The sequence below is a fragment of the Hemibagrus wyckioides genome, linkage group LG12 (genome assembly GCF_019097595.1).
Source record: "Hemibagrus wyckioides isolate EC202008001 linkage group LG12, SWU_Hwy_1.0, whole genome shotgun sequence".
Taxonomy (NCBI): Eukaryota; Metazoa; Chordata; class Actinopteri; order Siluriformes; family Bagridae; genus Hemibagrus; species Hemibagrus wyckioides.
The window spans coordinates 11,291,050-11,306,489 of record NC_080721.1 but is presented as its reverse complement, the minus strand read 5'-3'; the positions used below and the strand labels follow the sequence as shown (position 1 = coordinate 11,306,489).

The following is a 15,440-nucleotide window of genomic DNA, read 5'->3' as shown; positions in this document are numbered from 1 at the left end:
CATTCCCAACTGAACTACAAACCTCCAGTAAAAACAAAGCATTCCGAACTAAACTACAAACCTCCAGTAAAAACACTACATTCAGAATTAAACTACAAACCTCCAGTAAAAACACAGCATTCCCAACTAAACTACAAACCTCCAGTAAAAGCACAACATTCCCAACTGAACTACAAACCTCCAGTAAAAACAAAGCATTCGCAACTAAACTACAAACCTCCAGTAAAAGCACAACATTCCAAAATAAACTACAAACCTCCAGTAAAAACACAGCATTCCCAACTAAACTACAAACCTCCAGTAAAAACACAGCATTCCAAACTAAACTACAAACCTCCAGTAAAAGCACAACATTCCAAACTAAACTACAAACCTCCAGTAAAAACACAGCATTCCCAACTAAACTACAAACCTCCAGTAAAAACACAACATTCCAAACTAAACTACAAACCTCCAGTAAAAGCACAACATTCCCAACTAAACTACAAACCTCCAGTAAAAACACTACATTCAGAATTAAACTACAAACCTCCAGTAAAAACACAGCATTCCCAACTAAACTACAAACCTCCAGTAAAAGCGCAACATTCCCAACTGAACTACAAACCTCCAGTAAAAACAAAGCATTCGCAACTAAACTACAAACCTCCAGTAAAAGCACAACATTCCAAACTAAACTACAAACCTCCAGTAAAAACACAGCATTCCCAACTAAACTACAAACCTCCAGTAAAAACACAGCATTCCGAGCTAAACTACAAACCTCCAGTAAAAGCACAGCATTCCAAACTAAACTACAAACCTCCAGTAAAAACACAGCATTCCAAACTAAACTACAAACCTCCAGTAAAAACACAGCATTCCCAACTAAACTACAAACCTCCAGTAAAAGCACAACATTCAGAATTAAACTACAAACCTCCAGTAAAAACACCGCATTCCCAACTAAACTACAAACCTCCAGTAAAAACACAGCATTCCCAACTAAACTACAAACCTCCAGTAAAAGCACAACATTCAGAATTAAACTACAAACCTCCAGTAAAAACACCGCATTCCCAACTAAACTACAAACCTCCAGTAAAAACACAGCATTCCAAACTAAACTACAAACCTCCAGTAAAAGCACAACATTCCCAACTAAACTACAAACCTCCAGTAAAAACACAGCATTCCAAACTAAACTACAAACCTCCAGTAAAAGCACAACATTCCCAACTAAACTACAAACCTCCAGTAAAAACACAGCATTCCGAACTAAACTACAAACCTCCAGTAAAAACACAACATTCAGAATTAAACTACAAACCTCCAGTAAAAACACAACATTCAGAATTAAACTACAAACCTCCAGTAAAAACACTACATTCAGAATTAAACTACAAACCTCCAGTAAAAACACAGCATTCCGAACTAAACTACAAACCTCCAGTAAAAGCACAACATTCCCAACTAAACTACAAACCTCCAGTAAAAACACAGCATTCCGAACTAAACTACAAACCTCCAGTAAAAACACTACATTCAGAATTAAACTACAAACCTCCAGTAAAAACACAGCATTCCCAACTAAACTACAAACCTCCAGTAAAAACACCGCATTCCCAACTAAACTACAAACCTCCAGTAAAAACACTACATTCAGAATTAACCTACAAACCTCCAGTAAAAACACAGCATTCCGAACTAAACTACAAACCTCCAGTAAAAACACAACATTCCGAGCTAAACTACAAACCTCCAGTAAAAGCACAACATTCCCAACTAAACTACAAACCTCCAGTAAAAACACAACATTCCCAACTAAACTACAAACCTCCAGTAAAAACACAACATTCCGAGCTAAACTACAAACCTCCAGTAAAAACACAACATTCCCAACTAAACTACAAACCTCCAGTAAAAACACAACATTCCCAACTAAACTACAAACCTCCAGTAAAAACACAGCATTCCGAGCTAAACTACAAACCTCCAGTAAAAACACAGCATTCCCAACTAAACTACAAACCTCCAGTAAAAACACAGCATTCCGAACTAAACTACAAACCTCCAGTAAAAACACCGCATTCCCAACTAAGTTACAACTTAATTAGCGTGGAAGAATTCCAAACCAAACTCTAACAATATCAAATTAAACTATGAAACTCATCAAAGCTACAACAGTCCAGTATAACCTTCGACACTCGACTGAACTGAACTACAACAGGCCAATATAAACTACAAAACTTCAACACAGACATTCCAAATGTAAACTACCTGCAACATTCCAAGGTAGCTCCAAGGTAGCTACACTACAACCAACAGCAACCCAACAATATAAACTACACTGAAAACATTACCCTTCCACTGTAGTGTCAGTGTTTGTCTCTGTGATCTGTCTCACCTGTACGTTCCTCTTGGTGATCTGCTGGCTAATGTGCACTTTCCCGGCGCTAAGTTCGACGCCTGACAGTGACACCAACGCCTCTCCGATCACGTCATCGCGGGCGAAGCGGTCGAAGCTCAGCACCAGGAAGTGCAGTGTAAGGTCAGCCAGGGCGCTGAAGGAGACTCCGTAGAAGGTGAAGGTCTCATCGAAGGACGGTTCCAGGGTCTTCCTCATCACGCGGGTCTTCACGTGGTGCTTCTTCTCGGGCAGGATGCTCATCTTCACGTACGGGTCCGAGCTACCGGTCTGCTCGTTAACAGCCGGGAGACCTCGCGCACCTACGATCGTCACCACCAGTGCCTTTTTGGGGAGGTTGTAGTCAATAGCGAGATCTAGGGTGCCTAACGAGGGCGAGTCGAGACTGAACGGAGTCGGGGGAGTCTTACTCGCCGAGTCGCAGCTGCTGCTTTCAGAGCAGCAGTAATTGGCCCGGATTGGCAGCGCTCGCTCCAGCTTCGGAGGTACCAGGTGGTTCATCTGCAAATGTGCATGACCCTCAATGTCGGAATCGTGACTCTGTTGCCTTGACGATGACCTCCGGCCCACTCGTATGATCTTGTTGGCGTTGCTGAGGGTCTCGGGGTAGATGCTGATGCCCTTGAGCATGTGGATGAACTTTAACGGCGGGTCGGTGGGCGAGTCGAACGGGCCGTTGCTTAACTTAAAGGTCATCCTGCGATACTGCCGCTGGCAGCAAGTCCATAGGAAGATGGCCACCGTCACCGTGACGACCAGAACACCTGCACCGAGGAATCCCGCCAAGACTGGGGACACCTCTGCGTTAGAGAGAGAAAGACATTCAGGTTTAGAGATCTTTTACATGAATAACTGGACAGCATTGATTTGGTCACAAAGCAGGATGGGTTTCACTGTAACACAACCTCCAGTGTCCACTGAGCTCAACACAGCAAGCTAATACACCATGCTAACATACACACTCCACACTAACATACACACTCCACACTAACATACACACTCCACACTAATATACACACTCCACACTAATATACACACTCCACACTAACATACACACTCCACACTAACATACACACTCCACGCTAACATACACACTCCACGCTAACATACACACTCCACACTAACATACACACTCCACGCTAATATACACACTCCAGACTAACATACACACTCCACACTAACATACACACTCCACGCTAACATACACACTCCACGCTAACATACACACTCCACACTAACATACACACTCCACGCTAACATACACACTCCACACTAACATACACACTCCACACTAACATACACACTCCACGCTAACATACACACTCCACGCTAACATACACACTCCACACTAACATACACACTCCACACTAACATACACACTCCACACTAATATACACACTCCACACTAACATACACACTCCACACTAACATACACACTCCACACTAATATACACACTCCACACTAACATACACACTCCACACTAACATACACACTCCACACTAACATACACACTCCACGCTAACATACACACTCCACACTAACATACACACTCCACACTAATATACACACTCCACACTAACATACACACTCCACACTAACATACACACTCCACGCTAACATACACACTCCACGCTAACATACACACTCCACACTAATATACACACTCCACACTAATATACACACTCCACACTAACATACACACTCCACACTAACATACACACTCCACACTAATATACACACTCCACACTAACATACACACTCCACACTAACATACACACTCCACACTAACATACACACTACACGCTAACATACACACTCCACACTTGCATACACACTCCACACTAACATACACACTCCACACTAACATACACACTCCACACTAACATACACACTCCACACTAATATACACACTCCACACTAACATACACACTACACGCTAACATACACACTCCACACTTGCATACACACTCCACACTAACATACACACTCCACACTAACATACACACTCCACACTAACATACACACTCCACACTAATATACACACTCCACACTAATATACACACTCCACACTAATATACACACTCCACACTAACATACACACTCCACACTAACATACACACTCCACACTAACATACACACTCCACACTTGCATACACACTCCACACTAACATACACACTCCACGCTAACATACACACTCCACGCTAACATACACACTCCAGACTAATATACACACTCCACGCTAACATACACACTCCACGCTAACATACACACTCCACGCTAACATACACACTCCAGACTAATATACACACTCCACGCTAACATACACACTCCACGCTAACATACACACTCCACACTAACATACACACTCCACGCTAACATACACACTCCACGCTAACATACACACTCCACGCTAACATACACACTCCACGCTAACATACACACTCCACGCTAACATACACACTACACGCTAACATACACACTCCACGCTAACATACACACTCCACGCTAACATACACACTCCAGACTAATATACACACTCCACGCTAACATACACACTCCACACTAACATACACACTCCAGACTAATATACACACTCCACGCTAACATACACACTCCACACTAACATACACACTCCACACTAACATACACACTCCACGCTAACATACACACTCCACACTAACATACACACTCCACACTAACATACACACTCCACGCTAACATACACACTCCACACTAACATACACACTCCACGCTAACATACACACTCCACGCTAACATACACACTCCAGACTAATATACACACTCCACGCTAACATACACACTCCACGCTAACATACACACTCCACGCTAACATACACACTACACGCTAACATACACACTCCACGCTAACATACACACTCCAGACTAATATACACACTCCACGCTAACATACACACTCCAGACTAATATACACACTCCACGCTAACATACACACTCCACGCTAATATACACACTCCACACTAACATACACACTCCACACTAACATACACACTCCACACTAACATACACACTCCACACTAACATACACACTCCACACTAACATACACACTCCACGCTAACATACACACTCCACACTAACATACACACTCCACGCTAACATACACACTCTACGCTAACATACACACTCCACGCTAACATACACACTCCACGCTAACATACACACTCCACACTAATATACACACTCCACGCTAACATACACACTCCACGCTAACATACACACTCCACGCTAACATACACACTCCACACTAACATACACACTCCACGCTAACATACACACTCCACACTAACATACACACTCCACACTAACATACACACTCCACACTAACATACACACTCTACGCTAACATACACACTCCAGACTAATATACACACTCCACGCTAACATACACACTCCACGCTAACATACACACTCCACGCTAACATACACACTCCACGCTAACATACACACTCCACACTAATATACACACTCCACACTAATATACACACTCCACACTAACATACACACTCCACACTAATATACACACTCCACACTAATATACACACTCCACACTAATATACACACTCCACACTAATATACACACTCCACACTAACATACACACTCCACGCTAACATACACACTCTACACTAACATACACACTCCACACTAACATACACACTCCACACTAACATACACACTCCACACTAACATACACACTCCACGCTAACATACACACTCCAGACTAACATACACACTCTACACTAACATACACACTCCACACTAACATACACACTCCACGCTAACATACACACTCCACGCTAACATACACACTCCAGACTAACATACACACTCTACACTAACATACACACTCCACACTAACATACACACTCCACACTAACATACACACTCCACGCTAATATACACACTCCACGCTAACATACACACTCCACGCTAATATACACACTCCACGCTAATATACACACTCCACGCTAACATACACACTCCACACTAATATACACACTCCACACTAATATACACACTCCACACTAACATACACACTCCACACTAATATACACACTCCACACTAATATACACACTCCACACTAACATACACACTCCACACTAATATACACACTCCACACTAACATACACACTCCACACTAATATACACACTCCACACTAATATACACACTCCACACTAATATACACACTCCACACTAATATACACACTCCACGCTAACATACACACTCCACACTAACATACACACTCCACACTAACATACACACTCCACACTAATATACACACTCCACACTAACATACACACTCCACACTAACATACACACTCCACACTAACATACACACTCCACACTAACATACACACTCTACGCTAACATACACACTCCAGACTAATATACACACTCCACGCTAACATACACACTCCACGCTAACATACACACTCCACGCTAACATACACACTCCACACTAACATACACACTCCACACTAATATACACACTCCACACTAATATACACACTCCACACTAACATACACACTCCACACTAATATACACACTCCACACTAATATACACACTCCACACTAATATACACACTCCACACTAACATACACACTCCACACTAACATACACACTCCACGCTAACATACACACTCTACGCTAACATACACACTCCACACTAACATACACACTCCAGACTAATATACACACTCCACGCTAACATACACACTCCACGCTAACATACACACTCCACACTAACATACCCACTCCACACTAACATACACACTCCACACTAACATACACACTCCACGCTAACATACACACTCCACGCTAACATACACACTCCAGACTAACATACACACTCTACACTAACATACACACTCCACACTAACATACACACTCCACACTAACATACACACTCCACGCTAATATACACACTCCACGCTAACATACACACTCCACGCTAATATACACACTCCACGCTAATATACACACTCCACGCTAACATACACACTCCACGCTAATATACACACTCCACACTAATATACACACTCCACACTAACATACACACTCCACACTAATATACACACTCCACACTAACATACACACTCCACACTAATATACACACTCCACACTAATATACACACTCCACACTAACATACACACTCCACACTAATATACACACTCCACACTAATATACACACTCCACACTAACATACACACTCCACACTAACATACACACTCCACACTAATATACACACTCCACACTAACATACACACTCCACACTAACATACACACTCCACACTAATATACACACTCCACACTAATATACACACTCCACACTAACATACACACTCCACACTAACATACACACTCCACACTAATATACACACTCCAGACTAATATACACACTCCACACTAACATACACACTCCACACTAACATACACACTCCACACTAATATACACACTCCAGACTAATATACACACTCCACACTAATATACACACTCCACACTAACATACACACTCCACACTAACATACACACTCCACACTAATATACACACTCCAGACTAATATACACACTCCACGCTAATATACACACTCCACACTAATATACACACTCCACACTAATATACACACTCCACACTAACATACACACTCCACACTAATATACACACTCCAGACTAATATACACACTCCACGCTAATATACACACTCCACACTAACATACACACTCCACACTAATATACACACTCCACACTAATATACACACTCCACACTAACATACACACTCCACACTAACATACACACTCCACACTAATATACACACTCCACACTAATATACACACTCCACACTAACATACACACTCCACACTAATATACACACTCCACGCTAATATACACACTCCACGCTAATATACACACTCCACGCTAATATACACACTCCACACTAACATACACACTCCACACTAATATACACACTCCACACTAATATACACACTCCACACTAATATACACACTCCACGCTAATATACACACTCCACGCTAATATACACACTCCACACTAATATACACACTCCACACTAACATACACACTCCACACTAATATACACACTCCACACTAACATACACACTCCACACTAACATACACACTCCACACTAATATACACACTCCACACTAACATACACACTCCACACTAATATACACACTCCACACTAACATACACACTCCACACTAATATACACACTCCACACTAACATACACACTCCACACTAATATACACACTCCACACTAACATACACACTCCACACTAATATACACACTCCACACTAACATACACACTCCACACTAATATACACACTCCAGACTAATATACACACTCCACACTAATATACACACTCCACACTAACATACACACTCCACACTAACATACACACTCCACACTAACATACACACTCCACGCTAACATACACACTCCACGCTAACATACACACTCCACGCTAACATACACACTCCACGCTAACATACACACTCCACGCTAACATACACACTCCACGCTAACATACACACTCCACGCTAACATACACACTCCACGCTAACATACACACTCTACACTAATATACACACTCCACGCTAACATACACACTCCACACTAATATACACACTCCACGCTAACATACACACTCCACGCTAACATACACACTCTACACTAACATACACACTCCACACTAACATACACACTCCACACTAACATACACACTCCACACTAACATACACACTCCACACTAACATACACACTTCACACTCCATGTTAATACACACACCATGCTGTGCAACGCACAATACATGTGTGTGTGTGTTCTCACTTGTCTCTTACACACACACAAATGCAGCATCTCGTACATGTGATGAATCCATCATGATATTAGCATGACGCTAAACTGGTAGCTATAAACTTTTACTGCTTCTGCAAAACATTCTATTTAATCTGTTTAACATTTCTGCATTCCTCCCTTTGCATCGTCACTGTAAAAGGCCGTGAGCTCCGGGGCGAGACTGCTCGCTTAACCCTCCGAGCCGTTTCCTATCTTTCAGTGTGGATGTTAATGCTGTTTAATGAGACGGATGCTGAGGGCAGCAGTTCTCTTTATGCTCTCGGACGGCGAGTGAGGAGCGTGGCGCTCTGTCTGATGATCACTTCCCATTAAAAAACACAGAATTATAAGTGTATTCATGTTTAGGGCTTAGTTACTGCAGTAATGTACGTCTTCCGGCTGTACTGAACTCAACACTTCACTGATGTGTGACGTCTGTCTCATTACAACATGAGGGGTTCAGCAAGTTTCAGGATGAAGATGAGGATGTGGATGAGGATGAAGATGTGGATGAAGATGAGGATGTGGATGAGGATGAAGATGTGGATGAAGATGAGGATGTGGGTATGAAAGAAGATGAGGATTTGGATGAGGATGAAGATGTGGATGAAGATGAGGATGTGGGTATGAATGAAGATGAGGATGTGGATGAGGATGAAGATGAGGATGTGGATAAAGATGAGGATGTGGGTATGAATGAAGATGAGGATGTGGATGAAGATGTGGATGAAGATGAGGATGTGGGTATGAATGAAGATGAGGATGTGGATGAGGATGAAGATGTGGATGAAGATGAGGATGTGGGTATGAATGAAGATGAGGATGTGGATGAGGATGAAGATGTGGATGAAGATGAGGATGTGGGTATGAATGAAGATGAGGATGTGGATGAGGATGAAGATGAGGATGTGGGTATGAATGAAGATGAGGATTTGGATGAGGATGAAGATGTGGATGAAGATGAGGATGTGGGTATGAATGAAGATGAGGATTTGGATGAGGATGAAGATGTGGATGAAGATGAGGATGTGGGTATGAATGAAGATGAGGATGTGGATGAGGATGAAGATGTGGATGAAGATGAGGATGTGGATAAAGATGTGGATGAAGATGAGGATGTGGGTATGAATGAAGATGAGGATGAGGATGAAGATGTGGATGAAGATGAGATTGTGCATAAAGATGAGGATGTATATGCAGATATGAATGAAGATGTGGATGAAGATGAGGATGTAGATGAGGTTGTGCATAAAGATGAGGATGAGGATGCAGATGAGGTGGTGAATAAAGATGAGGATGTGGATGTAGATATGAATGAAGATGAGGATGTGGATGAGGATGAAGATGAGGATGTGGATGAAGATGAGGATGTAGATGAGGTTGTGCATAAAGATGAGGATGAGGATGCAGATATGAATGAAGATGAGGATGTGGATGAGGATGAAGATGAGGATGTGGATGAAGATGAGGATGTAGATGAGGTTGTGCATAAAGATGAGGATGTGGATGAGGATGAAGATGAGGACAAAGATGAAGATGTGCATGAAGATGAAGGTGTGGATGAAGATAAGTATGAGGATGTTGGGTTTAATTAAGTTAAGTTACTCTTTCTCTCTATTATTTAGGTTGTGTTAATGCTGATTAACAGAGACGCACACGTCAAATATCAGAAACTAAAATATCCGAAACTAAAGGCTCTGTTCCCCTGTAGGTGCAGCTGAATTTATCAAATTTTGATAAATTCAAAATTTTGGATTTTATCAAATATTGGCTTCTCAGAAACACTATTTTTTGTGTTATTGACTTCAAGAGAACAAAAACAAAGAGTATAGAGGATGGAGAGGAGATGATGGAGATGAGAGAGGATGGAGAGAGGATAGAGATGTTCATCAGCGGGTAGGGCATGTAGTGTTCCAACTCTTGTGAATAAAATGGAACAGTCCAGAGGGACGAGTCTTCACTCCCGTTGGTACTCGATGAACAAGGAAGTCACTCCGCAATTGCATAAACGTTATATTTTCTCAACCTTGCCGTGTCACTTTTGCAGACACGCCCACATCCCGCCCCTCGAGTCGGTGTATGTGTAAATGCAGCAACTTGTAAACCATCAATGGATAAAAGCATGTTTTTTAAAAATAAAGTTGGAATTGTTGCCAAATCGCTGTGGGATGTGGGATGTGCTGTAGGAGGAAAATAATCAAGGTCAGGGTGGTAACAGTAACTTCACATCAGGTCCTTAATTTTTTTCCTACACCAGCATGTCCTGATGTGTTTTATTTCCCATTAGTCATCAACCAAATCACAGGAATTAGTCAGCTAACTAACTAGCTATAGCCTAGTGACATAAGAGAGAGGATGGAGAGAAGAAGACAGAAGTCACTAGGCTTAAATAACTATTAGACGTGTATCTAATACACAGTTGTTGCAGTAAACATGTGGTTTGTGTTTCCTTTTCCTACAAACTCCTTTTTCTCCCCTTTATCTCTCTGTCTCTCTTCTTTCCCTCCCTGCCGTCCTTCCTCGGGTCGCCGTGGTAACAGCTGTGCCGTTGCGGTCATGGCGGTGACGAGCTGATTGAAATTCTGCGCCGAGCTCCGCGTCGGTGCTCTGATGAGAACAGGACGTGTCGTGTAAAAAAACAAAGAACCTCGGCACAAGAAGCTTTTTACAGAAGCCGGTAAAGCAGAACCGAGAGCTTCACCCTCACACAGCGGAGAGAGATAATAAAGAAGAGAGAGACAGAGAGAGGGGTTCAAGACAATAAGGCTTAATATACTGGCCAGGAAATCAGGCATGAATCGAAGTGGGCGTGGCCTCAGTGTCCAGCAGAGCCAGTCAGGGAGGACGATATCACTGAGGAGAAAAGTTAACAGACACAAAGCAAGTCTACTCTCACTGTAAAATTAAATCAGTCAGTCCTAGCTCAAGAGGAGAGATTCATCCTAATATCATAATATAACCTAAAACACAATCGTACCGTCAGCTCCGTCCCAAATCGCACACTTACACACTATTCTACTCCACTGTATAAAGGAAATAGTGAGAAGTGTTTACACACTCAAACAAGAAGAAGTGCACTCCAAGAACCCAGATCCGCTCATTCAAACATAAAAGAACAAGTAGCGACTTCGTGTAAGCTTTGCTTACGTAGCGGGAACAAGGGGGCGGGGCTAGCTGGCGCTTCAATAGCGGACGATGACGCTCCGGTGGGCGAGAAAAGTCTTAGAAATGTCTTTGAGATTAACTCACGCACACTGTATGATTAATATTTCAACATTTTCTGCTAAAGCTAGCTGCATCACGTTACGCAGACACGTCTGACGTTAGTGTTCACCATCGACTGGAAACCATTCGACATGATACGACCCTTCTAACATTCATACGCTAGATGCTAGCACACATAGTGCAGTGTGTAGTAGGTCATTTGGGACGTAGATACAGACTCGTGGATCTCAGGGAAGAGGAGACGTGGTTTAGGGTGGAGATGACACAGAGAATGAGTGGGTAATGAATGAGTGTCTAAATAAGTTCAATGAATCGGATACTTTTCCTTATTATTATGATCCTTATTTCTAGCTGCTCGTTCCCTTCATCACAGCAGGTATCGAGGCTATCAATAGATTGTGGACAGAACCGTCGCTCCGGATGAGGAGCTTTCAGAAGTGTGGATTAGTTGATTAGCTAACTTTGTAATTTGAGAGTTTCTGAATCAGTCGCCGAAACTGACGCTTCAGAGATAAAATAATTGAAGGAGAATAGTGTGGGTTTGCAGAAAGATCCATTTGATGAAGTAAATGTGATGTAATCTGCTCTCAAAAGAATAAAGAGTCCAGTCGGTTGCAGTTATTAGCGATATAAATGATATTAATAAACACTTTTGGGTCATTTTTAAACAGAGGGTATTTAATCTTCTGACACCACCACTGAGAATCACACTCTCTCTCTCTCTTACACACATAAAGAGAGAGAGAGAGAGAGAGACGTGACCCCACCCTACTTCTCTCCACACACAATGGCCGACTGTCTCCTCCTCACTCGGTCACTGCGACCCCCTGAGAGACGTCGACGCACATGATGTCACTGTTTTGGCAGCGTTTTAAAAACCCAGCTGCTCCCGCTGCCTAGATACGACCCCCACTAGAGAGAGAGACAGAGAGATGGATCGAAATCTACTCCTTCACTCTGCCGTCTTTCTCTCCGTTTCATCAGTCCCCCGCAGCCTGGCGCTCGCTCGCTCACTTTGCCTGCTAAGCGAGTCATTAGGCGCCCTGGATGTGGACAGGGAGGAGTCCTGACACTGATTCATCGCTCTCCGTCCCGCACCCAAGGTGCGAGGTCCTTCATTATTTATGGTGTTGTTTTCATGAGAATGGATATTGATTAACACCAAAAGCTCTTTTGCTTCCTTTATTTCTCGACCATCGACCTGCGGACAGACTCGGAGGTGGACCTCGAGGAGGCTTCGACCTGAAGCCTCGCCCTTTTCTCTACAGCAGACTTCTTTCCCTCTGCCTACTGTATCTATCGCTCTATTAAGACGGATCCTTCCTCCTTCCTCTGAGTCGTGTGTTTCTGAGGTGGAGGGCGGAAGGCCGTCTTGTCCATCAAGAGAAGGAGGAATCGGGCGCAGTTATGCTCACTTTGACTCATGGGCCTGAATGATTAGCATTCTAAGAATCATCTCAGAGAGCTCATTAATTTAGCGGAACAATTTCTAACTAGGAATCTTAGCTGAATCTTAGAAGAGAGATTCAGGACCAATGTCAGAGCAACACTTGTATCTCAGAGAGGAGGCGGGGCTAACCCTCTTGCTAGGTATGACACATTCCTTAGAAGGAGTTAAGATGCTTTGTGAATAACTTTTATCTTTCATTTTAAGGGGTAACGCCCACATTTCTAAGCATTTTCTTTAAGAATTTTCTTGAATCCAGGCCCTGGATATTATGGTCTGTGGCGTCTTTCGGGATTCCGTTGATAGAAAAATATCAGCGAGAATCAAGGGGAAGGTGTACAGGACAGTGGTGAGACCGGCCATGCTGTATGGTTTAGAGACAGAGTCACTGAGGAAAAGACAGGAGTCAGAGCTGGAGGTAGCAGAGCTGAAGATGTTGAGGTTCTCTTTGGGAGTGACAAGGTTGGACAGGATTAGGAACGAGTACATCAGAGGGACAGCTCATGTTGGGCGTTTGGGGGACAAAGTTAGGGAGGCCAGATTAAGATGGTTTGGACAAGTCCAGAGGAGGGAGAGTGAGTATATTGGTAGGAGAATGTTGGACATGGAGCTGCCAGGCAGGAGGAAAAGAGGAAGGACAAAGAGGAGGTATATGGATGTAATAAATGAGGATATGAAGCTAGTGGGTGCAAGTGTTGAGGATGCAGAAGATAGGGATAGGTGGAGAGAGCTGATTCGCTGTGGAGACCCCTGAAGGGAAAAGCCCAAATAAGAAGGTTGTTTTTACGTGGCTTCGCCTCTGACACTGGAGACTCCTTCCCATAGCCATAGCAACAATTACGTTAAAAAAATATGTACATGCAGAGCATCAAGCTGGTGAATTTGTCTTACTGTAAATACAATATCGTATCAGAACACACACGTTAGCATTAAAGCACATGTATGATGTCTTGTAGCAGGAAGTCGAGGCGGAGCTGCTGTACAATCGGTGAAATAATACAATCAGCAATGAAGAGTATTAAATGAGATGTTTAGGGCACTAATAGGAAAGCGGTGATGCATTTTGGTCAAAGATTTCTGTAGAAACAGTAAACTGTCTTAACACCAATCAATCTGAGCAGCCAAGCAACTGCGAGCAGCAAAAATAAAAAAGAGAAAAAAGACAAAACAGACAGACTGGTGACTGATAAATTTATCCTGCTTTCACCAACTGAGAAGACGGAGTGCAAAAATGAACTCTAATTAGATTCACTGTTCACCTTCTGCCAGCATCTGGACCACGCCCTGCTCTCACATCCTGACACGTGAATTTAAGATCCTACTTATACAGTCAGACATGAAGACTACGTCTGTATGTGTTTGTCTGTGTGTGTTTGTGTGTGTGTGTGTGTGTGTGGATGTCATGATTAAAAAGCATCATCAATCTGCACATCACTGGCATTGGTGTGTGA

The 15,440-nt window shown here is 42.8% G+C and overlaps 1 protein-coding gene across 1 annotated transcript in view; it reads right to left on the bottom strand.

Annotated features, from left to right (window-relative positions):
- Positions 1 to 15,440, bottom strand: part of syt11a (synaptotagmin XIa) — a 34,572-nt gene that overhangs the window by 14,628 nt on the left and 4,504 nt on the right. The window contains exon 2 of the mRNA XM_058405239.1: positions 2,387 to 3,207. Within this exon, the coding sequence (XP_058261222.1) occupies positions 2,387 to 3,207 (821 nt within the window). The remainder of the gene's footprint in view (positions 1 to 2,386; positions 3,208 to 15,440) is intronic.